The sequence below is a fragment of the Pygoscelis adeliae genome, unplaced genomic scaffold (assembly GCF_000699105.1).
Source record: "Pygoscelis adeliae isolate BGI_AS28 unplaced genomic scaffold, ASM69910v1 Scaffold270, whole genome shotgun sequence".
In the NCBI taxonomy this organism is placed as follows: Eukaryota; Metazoa; Chordata; class Aves; order Sphenisciformes; family Spheniscidae; genus Pygoscelis; species Pygoscelis adeliae.
The window spans coordinates 1155548-1167614 of NW_008823916.1; the positions used below are offsets into that span (position 1 = coordinate 1155548).

The window sequence follows — 12067 nt, forward strand, 5'->3', positions numbered from 1 at the left end:
CATCACGGCGGTAACGCAGACTGGCAGGGACCTGCGTGCTCATAGGGATCCTAAGCAAGTTCTTAAAATGCTTTGCAGGGATTACAGTAAAGAGCTTTATTGTCAGGAGGGAGCGAGACAGGGGTTCAACCGCTGAGATTTTTGAGGAAGAGACGCCTGGAAAGGGGGAGGCAGCAAAAAAAGAAAAGAGGGGAAAAAAGAGACAGCTAATGATGTGCTAAAATGCAACAGCACCTTCATGAAATATTCACTGCCTTAAACACGTCTAATATTAAAGATTAAATGTCCTGGGATTTGTCCTAGCGACTTCGAAGCACTGATTTATGATCTGTCAAAAGCTGCTAACCTCATGATTCATAACAGGAGCGGCAGGAACATTGCTTCTCCCAAAGGGAAAAGTAGGGAGAGAGACGGCGGTGCCAGCCCCTGCTCCAGCTCAGCTGTGCCTGGGGGCTGGGGCGGTCTCGTTGCAAGAAAACACGGGTCCTAATGGCTCCATCAGTGATTTTAAAAAAAGAAAAGTTATTTTTTCCTTGGGTGCTTAGTATGCTAGTTTCTCCAGCTGTGCTGCAGATCATTAATTCCTGGCGCTTATTACATAACAAATATATGCTCTGCAAATGAGAGACATCTCAAAGTGCTTGCGAAGCAGAGCTGGGAGTCTTGGGGCACTGGCTCGCGCTCAGCTCCTGCCACAGAAATTAGAGCAAGCAGGGACAAACCATCTACAGAAGTTGGCATCAAACAGCCCGAACGCCTCCCTCCTTATCGATGGCCGGAGGTGCCGGGGTGGTGAACCCCTTTCCTGTGGCACAGGAGAGTTTATTTTGTCCGCCGGTTTGTTTACTGCTCCATCAGTTTGGCGTCGGAAGAAGAAACTCTATCAACCTGCGGGAATATTGATTTTATTGACTCCAATCCTGGAGTTTCAACAGCTACAGCTGGTGCTGGAGGCTTTATTGGGAGGTTTATTGGGAGGTTTATTTCAGGTAAGGTAAGCGAGAGGGCAAACGGTGGCACCAGCTGGGGAGGAGATCCAGGGCGGCAGAGAGGTGGGACACTGGGGAGAGCCACACAGGGCATGGAGACCATGGGAACCTGCCCCTCACCAGGACCACTCAGGACCAGTTTTCCCCAGGGAGATCTGCACACTTTTGGCAGAATTTTAGAAATTGGCTAAGAATTCTCCCAGCATGGGATCGGCTGAGCATTCCAATCTGCTGGAGGAGCAGGACTCCATCTCCGTGGGCCAGGTGGTTTAGGGTCTGTTTCTGTATCTAGAACCACAAACAGGCAATTAGTGGCATTTCCAAAAAAACTCAGCAGAACCTGCTGTGCTCCTACAGGTTTTCATGAGCTTTTGCTCTCTCCCCATGAGCATCCACCCCTCCTTCTTTGGCCCCCTGAGCTACTCTGTTATTTTCTGTCTGGCTCCCGCAATAGTGAGCCAGGGAGGATGCTGAGCCAGCCAGGCTAATCCCCACAGACAGGGAAACACCCGGTAAAGTCCCTGGGGCGGCAGGAACAGGGGTTCCCACACCTCTAACTCCTCTTTAGGGTAAGTGTATTTTCTAAAGAGCAGATTTCAATGTGCAGTTAAAAAAACCCAAACCATCAAAAGCCAAAACAATGCCCTTGTTCAGAGCTACTAAATCCCACGTGCTTCTGAGATGAGTGAAGTTATCCGCTCAGCATCGCTTGCGCTGTTAGAATTCAACCTGAGCTTAAAGCCAGAGTCGACCAAAATAACCAAATTTGACAAATAACGGCACCTGAAGCTGGATGCAATTTCCGCAGGTCCTGCACACGCCTCTGCGCAGCGCTGAGCTGCTGCGGGAGGCCAAATGAATCAGGATCTACAAACCGCTGTGACAAGCATCCTCTTTCCGCAGCCACCGACCCGCACTCTGCCCATGGTAAAAACACAAGCGTGTGCGGTCCTTCCTCCTCCTTCAGATTCATAACCCACAAATTGCGTCGGATAATCCACGGCAAATTTTGAACTGTTACAGCGGAAGCAAGGATCGCTGCTCACCCAGCTCTGGAGGTCCCATGTTATACTTCCAGCGTGTTATTTAACAAAACACTCGGGGGGGGGAGGAAACACCTCTGCCATTGCAGAGGCAAGGTGCATAAACCGGGAAATGCAACACTGCAGCTCTAGCAGGAGGCTCAGAAAACATGTTATTCATGCGACACGTGCAGCTACATGGAAGGGCGAGGGGAGAGCTGAGGCCATGGGAACACAGCAGCACCCACAGCACTGCTCTCCATCCTCCCCTCCTCCCCTCTCCCCACTTACACAAAATCTCATCAAAGACGGCACTGCCATGACTAATTACAGGTGACACGGGGTCTCCATGCTGGTTTCTGCTCAGGGAAGGTGAACCTGAACCTCTGTCTGAACGAGGAGGACACATCCCCAAACACATCTCACCTGCAACCTCCCTCCTGCTGTGCCTTCATCCCCATGGAGGCTGGTGGAGGGGACTACTGGCAGCTCAGGCCGGGCAGGAGCGGGGAGCCCAGCCTGTGGCACCTGGAGAAGCGGCCATGCAGCTCGAGCTCCCTTTGGCCCCACGACATTGCAGGCATCGCTCCTGCCCTCAGCTGGGAAGTGAGAAGAAGCTGGAGCTGACCTGGAGGAACAGGGCAAGCTAAGGGCACATCGACCTGGTTTCCGCGTGCAGACGTGACCTTCCTCTGCCAGTTTCTGAGCAAAGGGCTTCTCGCATTGCCCACGCTTCACACCAGCTTGAGTGCTAGAGCTGCAGAAGGGCAGGGCTGGAGCAGTCTGCAGCCATCATTAGCATTGCTAGCATCCGTGGCTTTTGGCTCAGGGTTGGCCCATGCTGAGGCTCTCTCATGCCTGAAGGAAACAAATCTAACGCAAGCCACATTCGAGCTCATCACCTCCAGTGACACAAGCACGGTGCAAAGCAAAGTACATGGAGGAAAACAGCCCTCCAGCCCCTGCTGCATCTCAGCCAGCACAGCTGGAGGCTTTAGTTCTCTTTTTTTTTATATATCTAAGCTGGAAGTTGCAGAACTATTCTTCCATTTTGCCCACTGTACCGTGCTGCTGCTCCTCCTGAAAGGGGAAACGGGGTCTCATGCTGCATCCGCATCTTCCTGGCCGTCCCTTGCGCTCTGCCTGGGGAGCAGCAGAGCAGGGCTGCGGAACGAACCGCCAGCGTGCCAGGGTAATCCTGTTAGTGTCGTTAGGGAGAGAGGCAATCTGCAGTGATAATGCTGCAAGATCCCCCTAATCCACACGCCCAGTGCACAGCACAAAGCAGAGGCTCCCGGAGTCCCTGTGCTCTCGGGGAAGCTGCTCTTTGCTGTCATTGGCATTTTTATTTAAGGAGCCAGAGGGGCTTTGGCAGTGGTGGAGCAAACCTGTGGCTCATCAACCCTCTCCTGGCACTGCCGGTGTCCACGATTCCCTTCTCCACGGCAGCACCTCCACCCCTGGCATTTGCCTTCGTCCCGGAGGGATGCCCTGCTGTGCCAGGGCCATGCCCCTGCCATGAAAGCACAGTCCTAGGGACAAGTCCCAACCCCAGCTGGGGTGGCAGTTTGTTCCCGGAGGCTGCAGGGCTACAAACACGTGCCTTTCGACCTGCGTGAGCAGTGAACGTACATGCTCACGCCTGCTTCGGGGCTGCCTCTCCCACCCCAAGTGATGCACAACCTGGCCCCAGCTTTTCAGGTCAGCACCCAAGGGCGGACACTCCTCTCTGGGGACACACACCAGGGGACACGGCTCAGCAAAGCAGCCTTGGTGCCAGGGAGCTGCAGCACCACTTCCCCAGCCACCCTCAGCTCCACAGCCCAGCTGGGTCATCCTCCCCGCAGAGTTGCCATCCTGGCGGCGGGGCGAGCTCCAGCACAGCTGTCCCTCCAACACCACCTCTTGCTTCTCCTCCTCCCACCCACCATGGCACAGGAGGAGAAAGGGTCTGCAGAGAGAGGTAGGCGCCGGGCGGCAAGCCGAGACCGAGCATTTTTTGGTGAACAGAGGCGGCCGTTGTGTGCAGCGGCTGCCCACCCTGACTGCAGCAGTGTTTGCTGCGGGGCTGCAGCACAAAGCCCCTCTCTTCTGGGTGAGCACAGAGCCATCTCCAGGGTTACCAGCTTGCTCCAAAGCGGGAGGAGTGGCGGGTCCCCCCTCCTTCCCTGCTGCCAGGATGCAAAGCCTGCTCCCCCATCAGCAGCTCAAGCTGCACGGCCCAAATCCCCTCGCCAGGAGCAAAGGCGGCTGCAAACAGCGTCTCCTGCCTGGGCGCTGCTGTCCCAGCCTCCAGCTTGGTGCTTGGTGAGGGCCATGGCCCCTTGTCGTCACCACTGCCCACAGCAGGAGCTGCTGCCCAGGAGCCCCTGCCAGGGCAGAGGGGACCTGGGTGCTCCCCCATTGGGCTCATGGGCTGCCTCCTGCCACCATGTGGGAGCACCCCATGCTGCCCCCAGCTCTGCTGTCCCCCAACATGTCCCTTCCAAGGTGGTGGCAATGCCCAGGACCACCAGCAGCAGCCCTGAGCACCAGCTGTGTGGCACAAGCCACCAACAGATCAACACAAGTCACCCCATCCTTCCAACGGCCATGGCCACAAACCTCCTGTAATGCAGCTGTCAAGGCCTCACAGTCTCGTCCAGAGGAAGCACTGCATCGATTTATCCTTTGTGAAAGGTTTATGAGCTCCTGGCAGAGGAACAACCTCTTCATCCAGCACCCACAGAAAGTTTGACAAGGGTGAATCAAACCCCATGTCCTTCAACCACCTGAAGCGCATGCTCTGGCCCCGTGGGCATCTCTCACAGGCGGAGAGCCTCCTCACCACTGCAGAGCACCCCGGACCCTCAGTGCAAGAGGAGGCTGCAGCGTTCCCTCGGGGGCACAGCATGGCCTGACGGTCCCCACCGCTGTCTCCAAACCACGTGCGATGCTCGCTGCCTTGGCCCGTCTCCCTCCCTGCCTACAGGAACCCCTGTGCAGGCAGATTTGGCTGCACCCCTGCACCCCCCCCTAGAGCTGTGATAACCCACAGGGAGGTGCCTGTGTGGGCCCCCCTCCTTGCTGCCAGCCCTCCTGCCCAGGGATGATTACTCTACCAGGGAAATGCAAACCCTGGGAACCGCACAAGAAATCTCAGCCACCAAGTCCTCCCGCAGGCGGGAGTTTCTCTGCCTGCAGTCTGGCCTAAAAAAACCCAACAAAACACCAAGCTATCTGCTAGCAGCACTCCCCGTGCTGGCCTCAAACTGGCTGCTGGGGGTGCAAGCACAGCGTCTCACAGCTGCTCAGGTGCCCCGGTGCAGCTCCCCTGGGAGGAGCGGCTCCCAGCGGTGCGATGACAAGGGTGAGCTCGCCAGGGACGGGACAAGACACACATTTGCACAATGGTTGGCACCAGGGTTTCCCATCAACAGAGGTACAGATGAGAGGAAAGTTAAAAAACCCTGCAACAAAACCCTTCCTTAAAGAGTTTGCTGTGCCCCTGTGGGATGGCAGAGCAAGGGCCTCTTTTGAGAAAGAGATTCGGAGAAAATTAAACACAGGCGAGGATGAACAAGGGTCTTAATAGTTCATTAAATTCCCAACTTCAATTAACAAGTGAAGCGTCTTCAGAGAGCTGCTCCTCTAGTAAGGTTGGCCCCCGTCCGAGGCCGTGGCTCCTCCAACAACCACAGCGGCAGCACTGGCTCCTGGTAAAGCCGGTAAAGCTCTCTGAAAAGTTTCTCTTCTTGCCCTTGCTATCTGCTACTCCTGGCCTTCGGGGATGGTGCTTTCCAAACCTGGGTCTCTGCTTCATCCTGACGAGAAATGCAATTTCAGTAAATGCGGTTTAGCTTTCAAGGAACGAGACAGGGAAGGTGGCTCCTGCCCGGGCAACCTGCCACAGAGTATGGAGGGAAAACCTGGAGTAAATCTGACAGTTATCCGTCCTCTCCCCTCGCTGCAAGGCACCCTCTTCACCCAGATCCATCACAGCACTTAAGCGCAAGCTTAACTTCTGAGGATTGCGTCTGGGTTTATGCTCTGCATGGATGTTATTCTCATTATCATCTGCTCAGCCGCCGAGGAAGCTCTCCCTGGGCACACGTGTGCGGCTGATGCAAGGAAGCAGCGAGAGGTCTCGAGGGTGAACAGTCCCCAGTGCCATGGCTGTCATCTTCTGGGGTGACCGCTGTCCCAGAGCTGACCATGGTGGGGTGAGAAGCCACCTCCTGCAGCACTGGTGGGACAGGTCAAGCCGGGGAGACGGGCCCAGGAGCAGCTCCGTACAGCAAAACTCATTCCTCTTCCCCCCTCTCCGTGGTCTTTAGACAAGCACAGAAATGCCATTACAAGAACATTAGCAGCTGCAGGATTAAACACTCTACTGGCAGAAAATGAGAACGTAAAGACAGCGCAGATAACCTTAACTCAGCCCCCTCGCAGGCATGCATTTTGATTGCTGTTTATGTATAACACTTCAGCCCAAAGCTACATTAGCTTGGGAGTTAACTGCCTCCTGCCCTGCTTGGTGCACAAGGCAAGCTGTGCCGCCACATGAAAAGAAATCGTATATTACATGGTTTTTGACCAAGTTATTAAACTACATACCTTAGAGAGACAGAACCTCATCTTATAAAAGTCTAAGTCAATAAAGACACTAGGCTCCTCCAACAGCGAAAATAGCAGAAGTGCGCAAGAACAAACAAATATTACTTGATGTGCACAAAAGCTGCCTGATATTAAATTGAACTATCGGACAAAATGGCTGTTTTCATAAACACAAATACACCCTCAAAGGTTGGTCATCTCCTGATTTACATGCTCAGCTCTGCAACCTCCAAATCCCCTTAACAGGTTGCCTTTAAAAAATGGTTCTGTTTAAAAATTACTTTCATCTGTCTCCTGCCCACAAGACCCCTGTCCTACCCAGACAGGATCACCATCTGCGGCTCTGGTGACAAACTAGCCCATTTGGAAGATGATGGAAACCCTTTTTTTCCCTCCTGCCAATTTCCAGAAAAGACCCTTCGCTACCACATCTCATTTGGTCCTTACAAGCGTGTGCCTACTGCTTTGGGGGGTGCCATCAATTGTGGATGCAAAGGAGAGAATTTCAATGGGGAAGTGCCTGATTTATAGATGGGGGAAAAAAAATTCAACACATTTGCACCTGCTAATCAAGGTAGCTATCCATCTCATTTATGCCACTGCTCCGGCAAGCCTGACAGCACAAAATCAGAGGCTGTTTTTTCCAACATTTGGCCCTAAGGGACTGATTCTCCAGCAGGTCTCTTAAGCGATGCCCACAGAATGTACATGTGAATCAGTTTTGTGCATACAAAGCAGGTAATTGTGCTCACAAATCAGGATCTGTATACGCTGCCGAAAACGGAGGCTCTCATAAATGTTAGCGGTGCTGGTAAAGGAGGCCAGTGGAACAACAGCGCTCCTGGATTTTACGCAGAGGTATCCCAGCACATGGTACGAGCGGTGGCGCTGGCAACATACTCCACGTCCGTCCAAAACACGGAGAGTGAGGAGAGTTGACTGCAAGGCCCAGAAGATGAGAAACCTTCCCCATTCTTGCTTCAAGCAGCACAGTCAGCACCTGCCAAGAGGATGGAGCGTTTTGGCTGAACCTCTTCAGCCGAGGACTGCATCCTGACCCCGGAGAGGTACCTGTCCCATCCGACGTGGCAGCTGGGGCACGGCCACCGTGTAGCGTCTGCAGGGGGAAGACCCTCAGCAGCATCCATTTACTTATGCATTTGCAGTCACATTCCAGACCAACCGGCTTGGCCGTTTCCAAGGCAGGGGGGAAGAAGAAAGATGATATTTTGCTCATGTGCAGATGTTGGTGCTCCCTCTGAAAAGCTCTGATGAGCTGGTGCTTTGCAACGCAGGTTTGAAATTTGTCAGGGGGCAGCAATCATTTAATTAAAGAGTGAGTCACACGGCAAAGGCACAAGGGAAGGCAAATTAAGGTCAGGCAAGCAAAATGTATTTTGGCATTCCCTAGTGTTTCAGAGCCTCCGTTTTCAGTGCGGATTCTTATTCGTACTGAAGTAGTACTTGGTGGCTGGAGTCACGAGCCAGCACATTGTACAGACAGATCTTATATAAAACTCCAGCCCAGAAGAGGTCTTCAGCGCTGGGAAGGGGTAAGAGCTCGAGTCTCACCAGACAGAGCATACGTGACCTGGGGGCCTCTGTCCAAACATCTGCCAGGAACCCGTGGCACTGCCACTGAGGACGAGCACTGCCCGCAGAGGTCTGCCTACACCTAGGGGCAGGGATGCTTTGGGACAAGGCTGTATCCACACTGCCAGAGAGTGGCTCCAAGGGTAAGGCTGAAATCAGATTAGCTATAAATGTGCTGTAGGACCTCAAAGCTGGCTCTGCTGCTCTTCACAGGGGAAACCTTCAAGGCTTTCATCCTCCAGGCAGGACAAACCTCAGTCCATCCTCTTCATGGACGCTTCGCCCAGCCCGAGAGGACAGAGGGCAGGGGAAACCCCCAGCACCCATCGCTTGGGATGCTCGCAGAGATGATAAAATCCCTGACCTGAAAAGGTTGAAATCTGGGCAGGATTTATGTCCCATAGTAAAACCACAGGCCTGCCTCTCTCACGGTGATAAAAATAAATCACCCTTAAAAATAGAACGACATTAATAAAAATAAATCTAAAAATACATGCAGTGCATCACAGAGTTACATCCTCCTCCCAGCCTGGCATGGAAACTTCTTACCAGCTAAAGGCTGGTCAACGGTGATGAACGTAAGTGGTGCCTGGGGCTATGTCCTGGGGTAGGGTGTCAAATAGGTACTTCCAAAGGCCTGATTTTCAGTGGGTGGTTGCTCAGCTCTTATGAAGTTTGGACCTCTTAAGGGAGTCCTAGATTTAGGCTCTGAAAATCAGCAGCCCCACCCGCCAGTCCTGCTCTACCCCTATGGATCCAACTGGCATAGACTGGAGAAAGGTTTTGCTTTATCCACGTGCAAACTCCCAGGCTGGAGAGAGAGGGAAGAAGCCGATCGACAGATTTCGGGTGAGGAACCTGAAAGTTCAGGTCAAGGCTGCTCTGCCCTCACCTTCCACCATGGGTATAGCAGGGAGGATGGGAACCAGGGACAGGAGCTGCAGAGCAGCTAGCGAGGTTAGGATCCAGCGCGGTGCCGGAGCAGAGCACCTCCTGGGCTAACGAGCATCTCTCCCTTCCCTGCAAACGTGATCTGACACATCCTGCTCAAGCATGGGGCATCCAGCGAGAGTGACAAGCTGCTCTGGCAAGCTGGGGACGCAGGGGGAGCAGCAGCTGGGCCAGCTTGGGAAAACAGCCGCTCCTCACAGCGGAGGCCATGCAAGGATTAAACCAGCTCTGCTCGCTGCCAAGGATGGCGTGGGGCTGGCGAGCAGAGCCTCGGGGCTCTTCCAGTGGGGAAGTCACCGTCTGGTTTCACACGGTCTCACCGCGGTTTCTGTTGGACACAGGTTTTTTTCTCTCCTCTTCCCCTGAACCAGGGGAGAGCTGAATGCATCCTCCCTCTCCTGCAGAGGTGGCTTCATTTCACCAGTGCCTGAAACGATCCTTCTGCTCTGTGACATCTGGATGAGAAGAGCCTCCTCCTGCATCATCTCCATCTGCCAGGGTGGCTGCTGCCACCTCCCAGACCTCCTTGGGACTGTAGGTGATGACCAGGGCTTGTCTACATGGGGAATTCATCCAGGTAATTATCCTGCTGCAACGATGCCTGCCAGTGCCTCTGTGCAGACAAGCCTTCAGAAACAGGAGTACTAAAAAAGAACACTGGTTGGACCAGGAAAATGGGTTTTTGAGACCAAGTTCAGTATTTGCATCTCAGCTGAGCAGGGAGGGATGAGAACAGGGTCACCCTCGCTAGCCCATGGTGTGTTCATGACCCAGGAGGGTTTCTTCCTCTCAAGGTGCCATGTATTAACAGCACAGTTTGTGGCAGTAGGAGGCTTAGAAAAAGCCTTCTCCTCTGTGAGCCATCCCTCCTCAAAGCCCCTGGCAAAACCAGAAACCAACATCCCTACTCGCAGCCACGAGTCTCATGCACAAACACAGGTAGCAGAGAAACTCTCATTTTCTCATTTTCCCTCCCTTAGAGAGGAGGGAAGCGGCTCACGCGGAGAGCCAGGGCTAACCTGGGAACAGTACTTCTCTGCAAGGAGGCGGGGGGGTTGCATGCTCCTTAGATGCAGAGCACGACGGGAGCAACAGGGCCACTTGTCTCCATACCACCAAGAAGGCGTCCCACCCGCGGCGAGGCACTGGGGAGCAGGAGCAATGCTCACCGCCGCAGAGGGCATGGCACGCTCTGTGTTATGAAAAACCAGCACAGTCCCCGAGCCACCTTCCCGTGCAAGGTCCTGTCACCTGCACCAGCTGAGGAGATGTCACTTCCTGAGGGCCAGCCGTTGGGCTGGGGTCACGTACTGATTTCCCACCCGCGCAGACCCCCTGCCTTCATTCACTAGTAGCACATTTGCTGTTTTCTGTGTTCCCGGCTCACTGCAGGATCCTCGTTTGTCACCCAGGAGCACATGGGCCAGAACGAAAGGTGACAACTTCTCCTTTGCCCGGCCCCACATCTCAGAGTCCCAGCAGGGCTGGCTGCTGCCTCATGGAGGCAGCCTTTGCGTGCAAGCAGAACATGCTCAGCAAAAAGGTCATTTACAGACGAGGAAAGATGGCAGACTTCACAACTCCACGAGGAAGGGCTGGAGGAGAGATCCAACCTAGGTGACCATCAGGCAGGAGCACTGATGGGAAACATAGTGCTGTGGTGGACTGGTCAAAAAAAAAAAAGGGATGGAGATAGGGCAAGCTCACAAGTAGGTTTTCCAGACGGGACAGCAAAATAGCACAACTTAGAAGCAGATAAACTCCGTGTGCCTGTAACTGCCACCCACACCAAAGAACTGATAGGTCCACCATTTTGAATCCCCATCCTTGTGCCCACCTTGATACTTTGCTGATGGGGGTCACCACTGTGTGACCCTGCTCGTACCTCTTGGTCCTCTGTGCCTAACACCAGGCTAATGCAGAGGTGAGCCGAGCGGGCATTGAAGTACCCAGACACAAACCTTCTCCCTCACATCTCCAAGCTTTGCAAGGTCTTCACTCTTCCCCGGCCTCCCTTACCTGTCTCTTGGTCACACAGTTGTTCACAGGCATCAGTGGTCCTCTGTCCACAGAGGTCTCTCACCCAGGGGGACGTGGCATTGATCTGATAGTAGAGGGACAGCTTGGCTGGATTAAGCCAGTCAGAGATATCCAAGTAGCTCCCCTCGCTCACAACGAAGCTGCTGCCTGGAGGGTGGGAAAAAAGTGCATTAAGTGAGTGTAAAAATTAAACAAACAAACAAACAAACACGCGTTTTGGCCCAATATCAGAACACTCTACTCCTCAGGAGCTGCTGTGATGTCAAGATCAGCAAAATAATACCAAGTTCACCAACACTTGGACCCGAAGAACTTCATTTGATCATTCCTCTCCATACAAATGAGCCCCAACAAATGGTCCACCAGCTGGAATACTCCTCTGTCCAGACACTCACCTACCCCTACCCCTACCCTATTCAGCATCACAAGATACTAGATTTGATTCTCAGATCTCTGCAGAAATATGGACCAATGTAACGATTCTGATCCATCAGATCGGAGCATCGCTTCCCCAGCTCATGCAGGTGGTGTCCACGAGCTGCCTGGATGCCAGGCTCAGGACCCAGATGGGCAGCGGCAGCACGGGCTGTTCCCACTTCAGTTCTTCAGTTGAAGGTGAGTGAATTGGCCCAACACACAACTTCTCGTATGAGTGGTCTCGTATCAGAGACGCTCCCTCACCCTCTCCCTTCTGAGAGTTAGAAGTGAATTCCTGCCAAAAATCTTTTCTTACAAAATCTTGTGTTTCTTTATTTTGTGAAACGTATTTTTCCCCACTGGCATCTGGGAATATGCATCATCTAATTAGCCAAATAGATTTTCAGTTCAGCCCAATCATTTCCTTATCTAACATCTGAGGCCCAGCATCGCTTGGGG

The 12067-nt window shown here is 53.4% G+C and overlaps 1 protein-coding gene across 1 annotated transcript in view; it reads right to left on the minus strand.

Annotated features, from left to right (window-relative positions):
• The window catches only part of ASTN2 (astrotactin 2), a 308249-nt gene that overhangs the window by 205078 nt on the left and 91104 nt on the right, over positions 1-12067 (minus strand). The window contains 1 exon segment of the mRNA XM_009319305.1: positions 11171-11338. Coding sequence (XP_009317580.1) covers positions 11171-11338 — 168 coding nt within the window.